Source organism: Mytilus trossulus, unplaced genomic scaffold (assembly GCF_036588685.1).
Source record: "Mytilus trossulus isolate FHL-02 unplaced genomic scaffold, PNRI_Mtr1.1.1.hap1 h1tg000158l__unscaffolded, whole genome shotgun sequence".
In the NCBI taxonomy this organism is placed as follows: domain Eukaryota; kingdom Metazoa; phylum Mollusca; class Bivalvia; order Mytilida; family Mytilidae; genus Mytilus; species Mytilus trossulus.
Window position 1 is genome coordinate 1741542 of NW_026963304.1, and position 19820 is coordinate 1761361.

Sequence of the window (19820 nt, forward strand, 5' to 3'; positions counted from 1 at the left end):
ATCTTCTTTTTTTATATTATAATCATACCACATCTTCTTTTTTTATATTATATGTAATTGAAAACTTACCTGGTAATCTGTCAGGTAACTGACAAACTTACCTGGTAACTTGACAGGTAACTGAGACACTTATAAGGTAACTGAGAACTAACATGACAGTCTGACTGGTAACTGACTACTTACATGGGAACTTTATAGGTAAAGACATGGGACTAACATTGGAAACTGGCAGGTAATTTTTGTGAATTAATTTATTTTCATGGGTAACAATTATCGTGTTTTAAGGAAAATTTTTCATATTCCTACATATTCAAATTGATTGTTTTGCAAACTCTGCATACAATCTCTTAGAAAATTTTGAATTTGTTGAACATTTAAATTCATGGTTCTCCTGTATCCACGAAAATTGGTATCCAACAAATATTAATGTATCCCCAATAACGAAGAAATTACCTCTTAACCAGATATTAAACTTACATGATAGCCTGACAGGTAACTATACTTCCACTCTTCTCACAGTCTTCAGCGTCTTTGATCCACAAGTCTCTGTTCACCTCTACCATATTAGCTCTCAAGGAGTTCAAAGCTGCAAATATTCACAATATATCATGGAGTCCAGATAAAATAAATTTTACAACTGTCGTGGATTCATTTTTTTTGTTTTTTTTTAGTAAAAATTGTATTTTTCATGGATATTTGATTAAGTGGTTTGGTCATAGTTAAAACAAGAATGTGTCCAAAGTACACGGATGCCCAACTGGCACATTTTCCATGTTCAATGGACAGTGAAATTGAGTAAAAAATCTAATTTGGCATTAAAATTAGAAAGATCATACCATAGGGAACATGTGTACTAAGTTTCAAGTTGATTGGCCTTCAACTTCATCAAAAACTACCTTGACCAAAACTTTAACCTGAAGCAGGACAGAATGACGAACAAACAGACGGACGCACAGACCAGAAAACATAATGCCCCTCTACTATCGTAGGTGGGGCATAAAAATGGTTCAAACATTGAAATTCACAAAATAGAATATCCCACAAATAATAATTGATCCTAACTAGGAATATATTGAGATTGAAGAGCATGTTACTAAAAAAAAAACATCTTCCAAAAGTGTTATAACATTGACGTGAACATGGAGGTCAGGAAAGACTTTAAAAGTTGGGAGAAGACTATATAAGTTTGATTAACTAGTGTCTCATCACTTTTGCATATCTAAGCAAATGAAATATGTTTAAACTAAACTTTTTAAATCCCCATACACCAATCATTACCTTTTTCTAGTAAATTTGCATATTACATCAATGGATATACAAACATAAATATGCAATGACCCATGTCCAAAAATAAAATATTTTATCCTACACTTCTAATATTGGATTCTGCCTTTAACAATCCTCCTTCCTACCCTTCCCTATCATTGTAATGGACTCTACCTAATCTAATTTTACAATCTTACCTCTGTCAACGATTTTGTCTACCATGTGGTTATTTCCATTGGCTTCCTCCAGTTTAGCAGCTGTAATCCAGATCTGACGATCGGTGGGGATATTCTCTCTGGCTTTGTTAAGGACCTTCCTGGCATTATCATAGGTCTCAAGTCTGGCTAAGGCTAACCACAACTATAAATAGGTAAGAGTATCACATGTCAGACTAGAGATCAGGCAAGGTTAACCAAAATTTCAAAGTTAAACAAGAATATGTATCAATAGGACAACACACCCATAGATATATACATTTCCATGTTTATCGAACTGCAAAATGTCAGTCAGATCCCTAATTTGGAATATATTTTAAAAGTTCACATTAAACACTTTAAATAAACCAGGTGCTCCGCAGGGCGCAGCTTTATACAACCCCAGTGGTTGAACCCTGAACAGTTGGGGCAAATTTGGTCACAATATTCAAGCTTGATTCTGTCTGAATTTGGATTGTGATCTAATTTTTGACAAAATATAGGTTTTTGACACAAAATTAATGTGGTCAAAGATCTAACAAATCTATTGCACAATACTATGCAATCAAAAATTTCTTCTTGAAACTTTTCAAAATTCGAAATTTGAAAAATTTTGAAAAAAAGGAAGCCCTTCAAGAATGGTACCCCCCCCCCCCCCCAACTTTTTGAAACCCCCTTGGAGCAATAACCCTTAAACTCAATCCCATGCTTTCCATTGCAGTATTGAACCTTGTACTACAATTTCAGAGAGATCCATCTGAAACACAAGTTATTGTCATGATTGTCTGGAAACTAGAAACATGCTTCTTTTTGGCCCTTTTTGGCCCCTTATTCCTACATATTTTGGGCAATAAACCCAAAACTTAATCCCAGCCGTCCCTTTGTTATATGGTACATTGTGGTACAATTTCAGAGAGATCCATACCATTACACATAAGTTATTGTTTTGAAACTAGAAAAAAGCTTGTTTTGACCCCTTTTTGGCCCTTAATTACTAAAATTAATCCAAACCTTCTACTTGTGGTTTTAAACATTGCGGTATGATTTCAGAGCAATTGAAATACTTCTACACAAGTTATTATCCGGAAACTAGAAAAATGCTTGTTTTGGGCCCCTAATTCCTAATCGGTGGGGACCATCATCCCCAAAATCAATCCCAACCTTCCTTTTGTGGTATTGAACCTTCTGAAAAAAATTCATGAAGATCTATTCACTCAAACTAAAGTTATTATCTGGAAACCAATGTGTCTTCGGATGACGACAACGCAGACGACGACATCATACCATTATACGATCCCAAATTTTTTTTGGGGTCGTATAAAAAGTGTAAAAAATTTATTTCAATTTTCTCAAAAAGATCATCAGGTTTATGTGACCTCAAATTCAAGGTAAATCACCAAAAACAATACTTTAATTTGATTGGAAGAACTAAACATAAAACATAATGCCCCCTTCCCTACCTCCGCTACAGTAGGTGAGGGGAATGAATGCCTTACCTCTACACTTGTTGGACAACATTCTACAGCCCGACTCAACATGAATCTAGCATCCTCCTCATTCTCTAGTCCTACCCTACCCCCACTACAGTAGGTAACGGAATCAATGCCTTAGCTCTACACTTGTTGGACAACATTCTACAGCCCGACTCAACATGATTCTAGCATCCTCCTCATTCTCTAGTCCTACCCTACCCCCACTACAGTAGGTGAGGGGAATCAATGCCTTACCTCTACACTTGTTGGACAACATTCTACAGCCCGACTCAACATGATTCTAGCATCCTCCTCATTCTCTAGTCCTACCCTACCCCCACTACAGTAGGTGAGGGGAATCAATGCCTTACCTCTACACTTGTTGGACAACATTCTACAGCCCGACTCAACATGATTCTAGCATCCTCCTCATTCTCTAGTCCTACCCTACCCCCACTACAGTAGGTGAGGGGAATCAATGCCTTACCTCTACACTAGTTGGACAACATTCTACAGCCCGACTCAACATGATTCTAGCATCCTCCTCATTTTCTAGTTCCACAGCTTGTTTCCACAGTCTGACAGAGTTTGGAATGTGTTCCAAAGCTAAAAATATATGTCAAATTTCACAAATCATAAAATCTTCATTTTGTAATTCATTATACCTCTTTCCACTACCTGACCAAGTCAGTGATTTAGCTAGCGCTCGTCACTTTCGTATTTTACGAAAAGGTTTTCGAAATGACGAAAATATTTCATATCAATTTCGTCACTTAAATTTGGAAAGTGTAAAAATATTTACACATCAAATTACTTGAATTCTACCTGTCTTTATGTTTCTGACAAGTTTATGACCCTCAGGTAATTAACGTTTACCAAAGGTGTTAAAAGTTGTGATGACAAGTAATCCGCCTATCGCCAATCAGATGGGTCGCTAATCCCTCAATTATCATTATAAAACCTCACAAATGACCATCATAATAATCTATTTAGGTTAAATCAGTCAGTCAGCATTTCATTTTAATCATTTCTCACAGTTCAGTCGTATTTTCGTCATTTGAACAAAATTGATAAACTTCCCGGACATTTCAACTTTATTTAAATTTCAATATTTCCCTTACGATCATAATTTGCAGTTTGCTTGTCGTAGTTTCGTTATTTCAACGTATTTTCGTCATACTTTATATAAATATTCATCAAAAACTTTCGACAACTTCGATTAAAAAGAATGAACTTTATTCAAAACGTAAATATTTTCACTTTCAAACAGGTGCTTCCTGTTCTATGTATTGCGCATGGGTAAAAGATCGTAAATGAATCCGGTTTTATTCTGAAATTATAATTCAATTGTCACTTCCCGTTTTCATTTCATTTCGTTTAAAAATCGAAAGTAAACATGATCTACAGTCTACAGTCATTAGAATCGTCACATTAAGTACGGATGCAGATCCTTCTATCCAATATTAAAGAAATTGATTCCAAATAGATATTAAAACGTATTTTCAAGGATATACATGATTGTGAAGGGAAAAAGTCGTTACAAGTTCATTTGTGCAGTGGTTAAAAAATAGAGGCACCCAACTTTTGATAAGGGGTGTGCCCTGAAAAAAACTGAAGTGATGTTTTGACCATATTACCAGATCCCTGTTCTTATCTTCATATCTTAGCATCACATCAGTCAATTCATTCAATATATATATATTGTCAATAACTGCCTACATTAGCAATCCTAAAGTCTTCAAAGATCCTAGACTAGTCCTACATATATACATATATGTATAGCTAGTTTGATAAACATCCTAGATCCCTTGCTTTATAAAAAAATTAAGGCTGATTTTTATCACGCGCAAAAGTGACTAAAGCCCTCAAAATCCTAGCTAAAACCCTGCCAAGTTAACTATAAAGATTGGAACAGATTATTAAATGACTTTGTCTGTATAGCCAGTCAAGGTTGCTAAAAACTTCCATATATACAAATTACTTTGTCATTGATGCAAAAATTATAATTTTCACTTTTCTGGACCATCTGTGAAATCATTATTTTTGTAGGTACTTTTTTCATGGATTAAGGAAAACTAGGATCTCCATAGATATATGAATTCATGCTCTTGCCACAGTCTGCATATATATGAATTTATTAAACATTAAATTTGTGGTTCCCCATTACCGACCAAATCCACGAAAATTGATATCCAACAAATAATATTGAATTCACTGTATACACAAATTCATAGATAGTATTAGACCAACTTTTGAAGACATTAATTACTTCATTAGTTAAATATAATGTGTCCCAAGTACACAAATACCCCATTGGCACTATCATTTTCTATGTTCAGTGGACTGTGAAAATTAACCTGGACCAAAAACTTTAACCTGAAGCGGGACAGACGAACAGACGCACAAACCAGAAAATATAATGCCCATAAATGGGACATAAAAACAAAATTGGCACCAAGGTCGATGCCCTTTTCTACAGACTAAGAATTTTCACTATGATGTTGTCCTACCTTTTCTAAATACTCTTTTCTTTGCCTTCAGTTCTGTTTCTAAATCGGCAGCTTTGATCCATATTCTGACAGAGGAGGGTAGTTGTCTGGCCGCTTGTGCTATAACTGCTTTGGCCTGGTCAGCTGGCTATTAAAATTTAATGATTCATCCATATTAACAGTATTTTTTTTTTTTATTTCTCTAACATCTACTTTTTCTTAAAAGATTCTTGGCACATTTATTTCCCATGTTCTTTTAGTAACTGTTTTAGTACTTATTCATTAGTACATTTTCCCTATTGTTTTTAAGTTATTTAGATTATTTGTACTTCATTTCATTTCAATTCATTGAGTTAAGCCATTTGCAACTACTTTTTACATTTTGTTCACATATTCTTCTGTCCAAGGTGAGAGAGAGGCGAAATAAGTGCTCACAAGCATGCTTAAACCTCCCCCCCTCCCCCCCCCCCCCTTCTGTATTTTACTGTTCCAAGTCAGGAGCTTGTAATTCAGTTGTCAATGATTCATGTCTGTCATATTTGATATGTATATTGTATTCTACATTCTTATTTCAAGTTAAGATTTGTAAAATACGCTTTCTGTTTCATGAATTTTAATTCAATTCATATGTACAAGAAGGCCAGGACCTCTGGACAAAAAAAAGGCTGGGTGACTCCTCCACCTAAATATTATTTAGCTTACTATAACAGTATGAATTATGATCATTGTTATATACAGAGACCTATATATGTTTATATCTACTATATTGCTCTTGTTGATAGTTGTCTCATCCACAATCAATCATATCACATCCCCTTTATTTTTGTATAAATCCACTTTTTTCAGCTTATTAGCTTATTCATGTTATTAGGGACGACATCAAAAAATCAATTAAGGATAAAAAGCTTAATTCAAATAGTTTGGGTGTGGGGGTCAAAATTGCTACAAAATTTGTTCACTTGACATTGATTTTATATATATCCTTATTGGTCAATCATTTTTTCCCAAATTAAGTTAAGAGGGGAGTAAGGGTGTCAGTGAAAAAACTATATGAATCAATTTTTTTTATCCTACATTGAACTTTTGATGTCGTCCCTTAGCATGGGAATGTTTAAATATTGCCTACCATTAATCTAGCAGCCTCTAGCCACACATCTTCACTCTTAGGACATTCCTCACAGCCTTTCATGATCAGGTTCCTAGCTGTCTGTAACTTCCCTGTGACCTCCTCTAACCTAGCCGAGGCTATCCACGCTGGAGGATGTTTAGGGTTGGTTTCTCTCACAGACTTCAGCAGTAATCTGGCTTTCTTCACATCACTTAAAGATAAATATAAAATATTCGTTAATTGCAGGAAATTATAAAATTCATTTGTACTAGCTTTCTATCACAGGAAGAAAATGAGGCTTGTCAAGCTTTACTTCAGTTTTCTAGCAAGTACAAGTAGAAAGTTTTAACCAACTAGTAATTTAAGTATCTGACAGATTGGATAAATTTATCATTGCAAAGCTGCTGACTACATATAAAGTCATACTGTTCAATGCTTTTATAGAAAAGTGTTTCAAAAAAGTTAGGTTAAGGTGGTACCTAATATAACACTACAGGGAGATAACTCTGTAAAGTCAGCTAAATGTTTTAATTACGTTCTGTTGTAAAAGGAATATTAAGCTTCTCAATGATCAAAATCGGTGTTTGTCAAACTGCAATATAACCAGTGTAATTTTTCTGACAAAACGGTTGGTTCAAAATTTTGGATTTTTTTATATTTTTGTTAAATGGTCAAAGTAAGTACTTTGACAAAATTTTATGAAAATTAAACGAGCCAAATTAATTTTAGTGCAAGTGTTGGGTACCACCTTAATTCAACATGTGATAGAATTTTTCCTAGACAAACAGACAGATGGACAAGGATGCAATATCATGATGTAGTCTCGACTTTTAGAAGATACAAGAGTTTTCTCATTGGCACTCATACCACATCTAATTTATACATATAACATAGATCACTTACTTAATATCACCTCCATGTGAGGGTAACAACTTACTTAATATCACCTCCATGTGAGGGTAACAACTTACTTAATATCACCTCCATGTGAGGGTAAAAACTTACTTAATATCACCTCCATGTGAGGGTAACATATAGATAGATCACTTACTTAATATCACCTCCATGTGAGTGTAACAACTTACTTAATACCACCTCCATGTGAGGGTAACATATAGATCACTTACTTAATATCACCTCCATGTGAGTGTAACAACTTACTTGATATCACCTCCATGTGAGTGTAACAACTTACTTAATATCACCTCCATGTGAGTGTAACAACTTACTTAATATCACCTCCATGTGAGGGTAACATAGACTGTAGATCTGTGAGGTAACCTTTGGGGTCAACAACTGTCTGACCACTCACAGAGTCGGATACCTAGAAATAAAATTCATTTTGTAGTCTAACTATACTATAAGTAAAAGAACTATGGTGTTAGTATAACAAAACTGTATATCCAACAGGTCATTTTTATCATGTAAGAATGATTTACAAAATTAATCTATTTTGTATCAAAGTGAATCCAAATATTACCTGCACAAGTTCAAGAATCCATCTACTGATATTGCCTGTGTAAGTTGAATATCTAAATATTATCCTGATTTAGAGTTATTTCTTGCAATTTGATTGGCTGATATTGTCCTAATAAATTTCAGTACAACTTTCTATTACCTCAATTGGAATTATCTCCCTTATACCATTGATCTTAATTTTTTTTTAGTTGCTTTATTGTCCTAGTATTCGTCATTTTTTCACAGTTTTAGATTAAATATCTAAAAATATTTGGTTGATATTGTCCTAATAATTGAATTTGAATACATTGGTATTTAATATTACAAAATAATGATTAATTCCTTACACAGTGTGCAATTGTCATAATGCAGAATTTAACATGTCAATAAATTTTCGTATTATGCTGAATATCTATCAACTGTTATTGCCTGTGTAAGTTTATTACCTGTGTAAGTTTGATATCCATCAATGTATTTCTGGCTTCACCAATCTTCTTCATATCAATATCTCCTGGTGTTGAGGTACCCAGAGGGGTAATTGCTCCAAACGGTGTGTTAATTCCGCCATATTTCTGTTCAAAAGAAATTGAAAGAAAGTTTTAAAGGGTTCATGCTATATGAGTGGGGTATATTTCAATGAGACATCAATCTTCTTTTCATTGAATGTGCGCCCATTTTCATTAAGGATCCAGAAAACCCTTTCCTGAACAAGTTAATGTTTTTTTCTAATAACTTTGACCTTGAAATTTGACATGGTAACCTCAAAATTGATAGGGATCTTCATCTCTTTATATGACCACATATACTAGTAACGGTGCCGACCAATAAACTGTATTTGAGATACCAACTGGATAAAAAAGTGACTGAAATATTAGCCTATGTACGGACAGATTGGCCGCCAGTTTAAAAAAAAAATGTTTTCAGATATTTTTTAGTCTCTCTGACAAGTTTTAACAATTTTAGATGTTACCTGGTCCCGATCTGATATTGATGTAGCATTTCCTGTTCTAGCAACAGCCCCTGCCAATACACTGTCTGGAAGTGGAGTAAATCTGGAAAAATAAATATGGGAGAATTTCAATATAATTGCAATGTTGTACTTATTTCATTGGTACACAAAAAGTTTATAAATTTCGAAATTATTGATTTATTTTCTTTTAGTGCCTTGTATTTAAATCATAAGTAATAAATAACTGTATAATGAATCAGCAGAGTTCACACATACTCCTATTACTAACATATTTATTGAGTTTTTTGCATGCCAATCTCCATTTCCTGTTTGTTATTTTTAACTTTGTCAGAGAAAAGATGGGGTACAATATATGAATTCTTAACATATATTGGCTTTGAACTAGCTGTCAGCGACTGTGGGTACTCTCAGATCTGTACTGTGTGGTGTGGAGATGTATAAATACCCTGCCATGTCTGGTCTGTGTTCTTGTTATAAGCTTTTCTGCTTTGGTTCTATCTGAAGAGTTAAGCCCTTCTCAGCTAGTTTTAGTAGTTAATGCTTTTACACGGTAACACCACTGTCACAGGTTAGGGGAGGGTCTGGATCCCCCTTACATGTTTAACCCCAACACATTCTGTATGTAAGTCAGGAGACTGTAGTTCAGTGGTTGTCATTTGTTGTTGTATATCATATTTGTTTTTTATTCATTGCATAGTACATAAATCAGGCAGTTATTTTTGTTTGTTTGAATTGTTTATCATTCCTGGTATAGGTTATGCTCCTTGTGGAAGGTTGTACAGTGACCTACAGATTGTAATCGATTACATAGAAAAATTAGTGTAATCGATTATTAATCGATTGCACAAAAATCCCTCATGTAATCGATTATTAATCGATTACATTTGTCAGTAATCGTGCCCATCCCTGCCTACAATCATCACCATCTATGTCATTTTGTGTCCGGTGGAGAGTTGTATCATTGACAATCCTACCACATCGTCTTATTCTTATAGTTATACAGTAATTTGACTAATCAAATCACTTGGCCACTGAAGCCCCATACAAACACATTTGACAAAAGCAGACTATATATTACATACTGATCTTTGCGAGCCAGTCTTTGTTTCCTGTTTCTAGCATCACCCACCTCTGGGATATTTAACCATTGGTCTTCTGATACTTCGGCTAAGTTTCTCTACAATAAATAATACACATATATTTAATTACATTTAAACACAATAAATACACATAGATCTAATTACAGGTAAACATTACATATGTTTCTGGGGTTAAGATATGAAGACTTTTCTAATTTCTATACAGGTTTGACTGTTACCTTTAAATCAGAAAACTGTTGCTGGATTTTGGGACGTTCTTGACGATATTTTTCTAAATCTTCTCTTAGTTTGAGTTCTCTCCTTTCTTTCCTTTTTTCATCCATTCTTTTGTCGATAGAATCATAAATCTGATCAGCCTCTTTGTCATCTTCATCATATGGATCTTTACCACATAAACTTCCTCCATAACCAGAAAACTGAAAAATACAAGGCATTTTACTGCTAATTCATATAAAATTGTTTCACAACTTGTCCTTCAATTTTGTAATTTTAAATTGAACAGTCCTCTTCTAGAAAAGAAAAGTCCCAGACCTCAGACACACACTTATTTTAAGCCCTGTGTGTGGAAATAACCTGAGAGACCATGTGTAGACATAGTCAAGACAACATTAGCAAAAATATTAATATGTATTTCTTGGACAGCCTTGATAAGGCACTCTTATATTTGTTTCATTTTTATATATTTAAGCAAATAGCAAATAAAGAAACTGATTTTTTTTTCTCATAAATATATGATATAAAAATTAGGAGATGCAACATGATTTCTAACACTTAGACACTTACTGTTGTCTTCAACAATGAACAAAACTGATAATGTATACATGATCCATGTTTGATAGTTACAAACTTTGAATCTTTAAGTGAAATGGCAATAGACATTCTGAAATGACATTTGTTTTTTTTACCTCATCGTAGTTAGCATCATTTAAGTGAAATGGCAATAGACATTCTGAAATGACATTTGTTTTTTTACTTCATCGTAGTTAGCATCGTTTAAGTGAAATGGCACTAGACATTCTGAAATGACATTTGTTTTTTTACCTCATCATAGTTAGCATCGTTTAAGTGAAATGGCAATAGACATTCTGAAATGACATTTGTTTTTTTACCTCATCATAGTTAGCATCGTTTAAGTGAAATGGCAATAGACATTCTGAAATGACATTTGTTTTCTTACCTCATCATAGTTAGCATCGTTTAAGTGAAATAACAATAGACATTCTGAAATGACTTTTGTTTTTCTTACCTCATCGTAGTTAGCATCGTTTAAATCTTCCTCTTCCTCCTCATCCGTTTTCTGCTTCTTATTGTGAGCATGTCTGTCATCACTATGGAAACAAAATTACAATAAACATAGATACAAATAGAGCATAATCACTTGTATTCTAGGACTGTCCTTACATTTATGTATCCATTTCCCAATTCATTGAACTGACATAGTTTGCCACACACATTTACTGCCACATAGTGGAGGCGTACAAGTATTTTCATTCTCAAAAATCTTTGAATGAGATATATACAAGGGGTACAATCAAAATCACGTGATGGATATAAACACACCGGAAGTAACAGTCTAGCAGACCACTTGAAAGGAAAGTAGTTGTATTTACTTGTTTATATCAATAAAATTTAATGAATAAGGTAGTGCACCGAATGTTGGATACTATCTAGTTTTAAAGTATACAATTATCCTTGCTGGAAAGCGTGCAGTTAATGCTAACACTTCGACACAGTTTCAAAATTTCACCAGATAACTGTGTTGAAGTGTTTGCAATAACTGCATGCTTTCTAGCGAAAACAATTGTGTATTTTAAAACTACATACTATCCGACATTCTGTGTGCCAACTTATTAATCAAAATTTAATTGATATAAACAAGAAAATGCAACTACTAACCTTTCAAGCGGCGAGTTCGACTGTAACTTCCGGTGTGTGTATATCCATCACATGATTTTGATTGTACCCCTTGTATGTATGTAGTGTATAACTCATTAATGAACAAATATTTCTATATTTAACTCTTATCCATTCAAATTCCAAACCCTATATATCTTCTTTAAAACACTGTCTACAGTGCATGTACATTTTCTTTCATTTGCAAAGTATATTTCCTGCATTAACCTTTAGATCCTGCTCCACATGAGACCCCCTCTTCCTTGTTTTGCGCCATACTAATCAAATCATCTAATAGACTATGATTTATTTGAGTAGGAAGGAGTGAGAGAAATGTAAACACTTACGATATATCATCTGCATCTCTAGCTGGACCAATATCAGATCTTGTTGTGAAACCAGTGGCTCTGAAATAGAAAAAATGCAGTTTCTCATACTAGGGTTTGTTACAGTACGCCCAGAGAGTATGTAATCGCGAACTCTAATCACTGATTTCCGTGTGTAGCGGATTGACACCGCGAATCACGGATTATACTCCCAATTTCCTCCAAAAATTCTCTCCCAACACCGCGTAGCTGTTAATTGGTTCATTGCCCATCGTATGAACTGAAAATTAATGAAGCGTGACAACATCAACGGATTAGCCAAATTTATTACCTTTGTACATTTAATCGATCTTGATTGCACCTGATAAAAGTGTGACAATTTTTATTTAAAATAAGATAATTATTTTTGTATGTATATGCCCATGTCATTGTCTTATGACAGGCAACGTACAACGCATAAAAATACGAATAAAACACTTATTTTGTATTTTTATTATAGTCCGATCCGGTCATGATTTTTGTTTTTTTCAATAAAGATGATTTTACCACAATCAGAACCTTTTATGACCTACTCAGTGAGCAATATTCGGTTCATTAATAGTTCAATATTATATAATTAATATCAACTGGCTTGAATCAAAATGATGTTTTTACGGTTATATGTATGAGCATTATTCGCTTCAATATTATATAATTAATATCAACTGGCTTAAAACAGAATGATGTTTTTACGGTTATATGTTCAATCTAAATTAAACCCAAGAGTTAATTTATCAGATCAACAAGTGAACTCTGTTTAATACTTTCAATTTATTTTGAAATGTAAAATATTATGTTTCACTACCTCGGTAGATTACCGACTTGAAATATTTTAATTTAAAAAAGAAACTGTAAAGTGACAAATAGTTTTGTATGTATGCAATGTGGCAGCCCTATATTCATAAATACTGAGATGCATTCGCCGCCTAGACACAACACAATAATCACAACCTTATTTATTTATATGGAGAAAAAAATCATGTGTTTTTTTATCCGTAATGAACTGTTATTGATCTTTAATTATTTAAAATAAAATTGTAATAGCGCAATCCGTCTGTATTTTACTGCTTGTTAAAATCCTCTGCGAAATATAAAAAGAAGTATTTCAACAATTTATAAAATAGAATATAAAATTGAAATTATATCGTATTTCAAGAAAGAAATATGTAAAAAAAAATGTGGATCGGATTTTTACGATATCAACAAATTTTCACAGAGGATCTCTACCAACGCCCATCAGGAACTGAACGACATGCATCCTGTTTTCATCTTCCATTAATATATAGTGTTGACTATGGACGTATGAAAAATGTCAGTTTTATGTCCTCTGTTGACTGAGAAACGTAAAAATAAAAGACTGATGTTGGTTTATTCAGAAAAGGAATATAATTTAGAATCCGGTTAATCAATTGTAAAAGGACCTTCTAGAGCCTCAATCTTAACGCACACACATTTATGTCAATTTGTTACAAAGCAAGTTTAAACCTTGAATGAACTTTCCCACGGTTATCCAGAAAGGTCACCTGAGTTTACTGTTACATGATACTATTTCCCGCCAAATAAAAATCTCGTGGACAAAATTGATGTCACTACTTTTAGCATTCAATATTGTGAGCGAAGTCAAGTTAAAGTTCAACTACGCACTGTTGATCACTGAGATGCGTATCGTCTTCCCACGGCAATTAATTGCTTTAAAAATATTTAAAGATCATTCTTCTAAATACAACACAAAAGTTTACATTCATTGTGCGTAAATGAATATTATGCAACGACGAGTTGATGCAGCTATAGAAGTAATCCTGTTGTAGCCGAAATGTATTATTTATACTAAAGTAATGCAAACAAACCGTGAAGAGAAAATGGTGTAGACTTATTAAGCATAAGGAATGGTGAATAGTATTTTCTTTTTTTCTTGCATATTGCATATACAAGTTTTAAAACGTTATTTTCTTTCTTTCTCGCATTTTATACCTTCAGCGTTAATTTCCGTTTATTTTCACGCAAGTATGTCTCTTTTCGTAACTTAAGTTATATAAATTACCGATAAAATAAATCGAGATCATAATCAAGTATAGATTTTTTTTTTTAACTTTAATGCAATTGTAAGCATTAACAACAACCTTTTGCTTTTAAAAACTTTTATTTTGTAATCGTAAAATGGAAATTGCGTAGACTTATTATCATAACAGATAGTGAATAATACTTTCTTTTTTACTTGCATAAACAATTTTGAGACCTGTAATTTTTCTTAACACTGCCCTAATTTATTCAGCGTTAGTCTCTGTTTATTGTTACACAATTATATCTCTTTTAGTAAATTAAATATTTATTAACTGATAAAGAACAGAAGTCAAAATCAAATATAGTTTGTTTTTAAAACTTGATTTAAATGTACAGAGTCAGTGCAATTAAAAGAATTAACAACAAAGTTTTAATTTTTATCTAATCTTACAATTGTTTCAAGCAATCAGATATAAACTGATAATCAATAGACAGGAAATGCAATTGTTTAATTACATAAGAAATCTCGCATACCTTGACTGTCGCTTGCCGGCATGGATCAGAATGATTAGGGCAATTAATTACCTGGTGTGACACCGTGTCACTCCAGACTGGGAGAGATGTCGCTAATACAATAAACAAAAGGTAACAGATTTACGCGAAAGTCGAAGGGAATACTCCCAAATTTCTCCGAGAATTTAGGGAGTGATGTCGGAGTTTCCTGGTGTTACACCAGGAAAAAACTCGGTGTATGGAGTATGGGATGGCTTTCGCGAAAACTGTACTGTACATAATGTCATTTGGCACAGATTCTAGACTCAACAGGCCAATATTTCCAATTACATGTATCATGAAAATAAGCCATCATAAGGTGTCATTATTTATGTATTTCATCGTGTGTTTTCTATGTTGTGATGTTATGCTATTGTTTCTGAAAAAGGGAGAAGGTTTGGTACCATAAAAACATTTAATCCGGCTGCAAATGTTTGCACCTGTCCTAAGTCAGGAATCTGATGTACAGTAGTTGTCGTTTGTTCATGTAATTTATATGTGTTTCTCGTTTTTTATATACCATGTGAATACCATACCATGTATACTGTGGATTCATTATTATTGTTGGATACCAATTTTTGTAGGTACAGGTGAACCACGAATTCAAATGTTCCACAAATCACAAAATTTATGTAGGCTTTATATGCAGAAATTTGCAAAACCACAAAATCAAATATACAAGAAAAAATGACGGATTTATAAAATTCTTAGGCCCCCAGTCAGCTCCAGAAGCGAGGAGGCAGCGCATCTATTTTGGGTGGGCAAATATCCACTTTTTGATATGGGACGAGCTCTGACGTCCCACGGCCCCAGCTTGTCTGGCAAAACAACCGTCGCACGTCAGAGTAATCTCGGACCAGTTCCCATGCAGTGTTGGTCATAATTTTACAAGAACCTCATCAAAGAAAATACAAATTGGGACAAATTCATGAATGTCTTAGGCCAGCTTGGTATACATCATTGACCTACCCTCTTCCTAAACCAGGAACATATCCCAACGGTGCTGATAAACCAATGAAATGCTTCTTTCTTTTGCTAACAAACGACTGTACAGACATTTTCGGTCTCACAACGTTGAAATATCAACATCCGGTCGGAGAAAAGTAGACTAAAAGAAGTATCTCGTCCTGGAACCATACCCAGTATAATAATAATAAATTCTTTATTTTTGGAAAGTAAAACAGATAACAATACCGAAACTTCGTAACATGACATCTATATACAAAGTATGAAGCATCCAGGTCTTCCACCTTCTAAAATATAAAGCTTTTAAAAAGTTAGCTAACACCGCCGCCGCCGCCGTAGCCGCCGGATCACTATCCCTTTGTCGAGCTTTATGCAACAAAATTTGCAGGCTCGACAAAAACTATTTATGATTATTGCTTAAAACTTTACACGCTTCTTTGTTATATTAATCTAAAGATCTGTATACTTTTTGGTTTTGATTCCAAAAAAAATTTAACTGATATTTAGTTTTTTTTTTTCATATGTCCATCCGTATCTCAAAAACAATATATGGTTATTGCTTAAAACTTTCTCAGAAACTATTTATGATTATTGCACAAGACGACGGGCGTATCATGCACTCATGGCGCAGCTGTTTATTGTAAAAGAAGAGGGACGAAAGATACCAAAGGGACAGCCAAACTCATAAATCTAAAACAAACCGACAACGCCATGGCTAAAAATGAAAAAAAAGACAAACAGAAAAACAATAGTACACATGACACAACATAGAAAACTAAAGAATAAACAATACGAACCCCACCAAAAACTAGGGGTGAGCTCAGGTGCTCCTGAAGGGTAAGCAGATCCTGCTCCACATGTGGCACCCGTGGTGTAGTCTAATTCGGTAGGTCACATTCATGAAAGGGAAGGGGATTGTAGTTACGGCGACGTAAGGAACATATCCGATATCATTTGTGAAACGGTTATTCCATAACGGGTCAACCAACTCGTGATGGCGTTCGTAAAATTTACGAAGGGATGATTTCAACTTCACCATTTGGAACTCTTGGTTTAATATAGCTTCCTTGTGAGCAGTAACCCTCTATCAAGAAAATTATGATAGGAAATGCAAGCACGGGAATATCGTATCAATTGGGAGATATATACCCCGTATGCAGGTGCTGCTGGAATGTTGCTACTTAGAAATGGAAAGTTCACAATAGGAAAGCTGAAATCACCTCTTTTGTCGTAAAGTTTTGTTTTCAATCTACCCTCATTGTCAATTTCTAGATGTAAGTCAAGATATGAAGCCGACTTAACTGTATCTGTAGTATCCTTTATCTCCAATTCGATGGGATAGATGCGTTCCACATAGTCTGTAAAGTGATTTACACACAAAAACGATGTTGTTTAGGGCTTTTAAAACGTGTACAACAATTTCGGTCCAAAGTGGTCTGGTAGCAAAGAGATGTAGCAACACAACGAATTCAAAATGATTTATCAGTATTTGTTATATATAGTTCGAGCTTGGAGTATTCTAGGATGTTAGTGTATTGAAATAGTTATCAAATGTAACAGGATTATAATTTTATACGCCAGACGCGCGTTTCGTCTACATAAGACTCATCAGTGACGCTCAGATCAAAATAGTTAAAAATCAAAACAAATACAAAGTTGAAGAGCATTGAGGACCAAAAATTCCAAAAAGTTGTGCCAAATACGGCTAAGGTAATCTACTCCTGGGGTAAGAAAATCCTTAGTTTTTCGAAAAATTCAAAGTTTTGTAAACAGAAAATTTATCAAAAATGACCATATAAATGATATTCATGTCAACACCGAAGTGCTGACTACTGGGCTGGTGATACCCTCGGGGACGAATCGTCCACCAGCAGTGGCATCGACCCAGTGGTGTAAATAGTTATCAAATGTACCAGGATTATAATTTTATACGCCAGACACGCGTTTCGTCTATATAAGACTCATCAGTGACGCTCAGATCAAAATAGTTAAAAATCAAAACAAATACAAAGTTGAAGAGCATTGAGGACCAAAAAATCCAAAATATTGTGCCAAATACGGCTAAGGTAATCTACTCCTGGGGTAAGAAAATCCTTAGTTTTTCGAAAAATTCAAAGTTTTGTAAACAGAAAATTTATCAAAAATGACCATATAATTGATATTCATGTCAACACCGAAGTGCTGACTACTGGGCTGGTGATACCCTCGGGGACGAATCGTCCACCAGCAGTGGCATCGACCCAGTAGTGTAAATAGTTATCAAATGTACCAAGATTATAATTTTATACGCCAGACGCGCGTTTCGTCTACATAAGACTCATCAGTGACGCTCAGATCAAAATAGTTAAAAATCAAAACAAATACAAAGTTGAAGAGCATTGAGGACCAAAAATTCCAAAAAGTTGTGCCAAATACGGCTAAGGTAATCTACTCCTGGGGTAAGAAAATCCTTAGTTTTTCGAAAAATTCAAAGTTTTGTAAACAGAAAATTTATCAAAAATGACCATATAATTGATATTCATGTCAACACCGAAGTGCTGACTACTAGGCTGGTGATACCATCGGGGACGAATCGTCCACCAGCAGTGGCATCGACCCAGTGGTGTAAATAGTTATCAAATGTACCAGGATTATAATTTTATACGCCAGACGCGCGTTTCGTCTACATAAGACTCATCAGTGACGCTCAGATCAAAATAGTTAAAAATCAAAACAAATACAAAGTTGAAGAGCATTGAGGACCCAAAATTCCAAAAAGTTGTGCCAAATACGGCTAAGGTAATCTACTCCTGGGGTAAGAAAATCCTTAGTTTTTTCGAAAAATTCAAAGTTTTGTAAACACAAAATGTTTTGCATAAATTCAATATAAACCATGATTTAAGGCACAAAAGAGCCTTTTGTTTTTTTTAGATTTTGATCTCAAGTCTTTATGTATAATTCATTAAAAAATGTATGTATACATATACATTTATAAAGTTATTTAAAAAATTACGAGAAGACACTCGGAAATATCACCGTAATTATTTCAGCAGAAGTGAATCGTAAGCCATAAATACAAGGGTCTGGAATGGGGATAAATTTCAAGTTGAGAATCAAAATATCATTTGATCAAAAACGCTTAAATTAAAAAAATAAATAAAAAATTACTAGGCAAGCATAGCGGGGTCCATATATCTATCATCATTCTCAAGATAAACGGCAAACACACTAAACATGGATGAAGGTCGTCATTAAAAAACACGAAATCCAATAAGGAATCTACTAAAAAATCCGTCAATGGACCTCTTGGTAAATATTGACTTAATTATTGGTCTTTTTTGCTGTTTATTTTTTATCCTTTTACCCTTAATTGGTGAAAATCATAAACTAAACAAAGTTACTTTAAATGCTGTGTGTTATTTCTAAGTTGATAAGTTGATAAGAACGTCCTTATAATAATCATAGAAAATCTATATTTACAAGTATGCAATAATATAATAGAATTAGAATTGAGAATGGAAATGGGAAATGTGTCAAAGAGACAACAACCCGACAAAACAGCAAAAAAAAAAAAGCCTCTGTGTAAAGCCCTATGGAAATAATGGGTGTGATATTGGAGATCAACTTATCTCATAAAAAAAACCCATTTATATTAAACCTACATGACAAAACAATTTAAAATGAATTCTTGAAATCATCTTTTTCTTTTCATTTTGAATAAAGGATTATGCACCTGTTTAAGAAATCGAATATATTTTTGAATTTTCAAAGAAACGCAAAATTTATTTATTGAATCAAACATGTCAAACTGATATGTAGATTATGGTGACCGGTTAAGGCCATTTCGCGTTTTCGCAATTCATATTATATAGGGCGAAAACGCGAAATCGCGAAGTCAAAAACACGAAAACGCGAAGTCGAAAACGCGAAATCGTGATAAGGCGAAGTCAAAAACGCGAAAAGGCGAAGTCGAAAACGCGAATGGATTTCGCGCTTTCGACTTTTCG

At 34.0% G+C, this 19820-nt stretch overlaps 1 protein-coding gene across 2 annotated transcripts in view; it reads right to left on the minus strand.

The window, feature by feature from the left end:
• LOC134700466 (pre-mRNA-processing factor 6-like) overlaps positions 1-15960 on the minus strand; it is a 41036-nt gene extending 25076 nt beyond the window's left edge. For both annotated transcript variants that reach the window (XM_063561860.1, XM_063561859.1), the window contains exons 1-13: positions 15838-15960; positions 12298-12357; positions 11304-11385; positions 10276-10473; positions 10040-10134; positions 8958-9039; positions 8434-8559; positions 7759-7853; positions 6548-6740; positions 5443-5569; positions 3420-3538; positions 1464-1626; positions 478-586 (exon numbers count right to left, since the gene is read on the minus strand). In XM_063561860.1, the coding sequence (XP_063417930.1) occupies positions 478-586; positions 1464-1626; positions 3420-3538; positions 5443-5569; positions 6548-6740; positions 7759-7853; positions 8434-8559; positions 8958-9039; positions 10040-10134; positions 10276-10473; positions 11304-11385; positions 12298-12357; positions 15838-15926 (1538 nt within the window). In that variant the 5' untranslated portion in view covers positions 15927-15960. The remainder of the gene's footprint in view (positions 1-477; positions 587-1463; positions 1627-3419; positions 3539-5442; positions 5570-6547; positions 6741-7758; positions 7854-8433; positions 8560-8957; positions 9040-10039; positions 10135-10275; positions 10474-11303; positions 11386-12297; positions 12358-15837) is intronic.
• Between the last annotated feature and the right edge of the window lie 3860 nt (positions 15961-19820).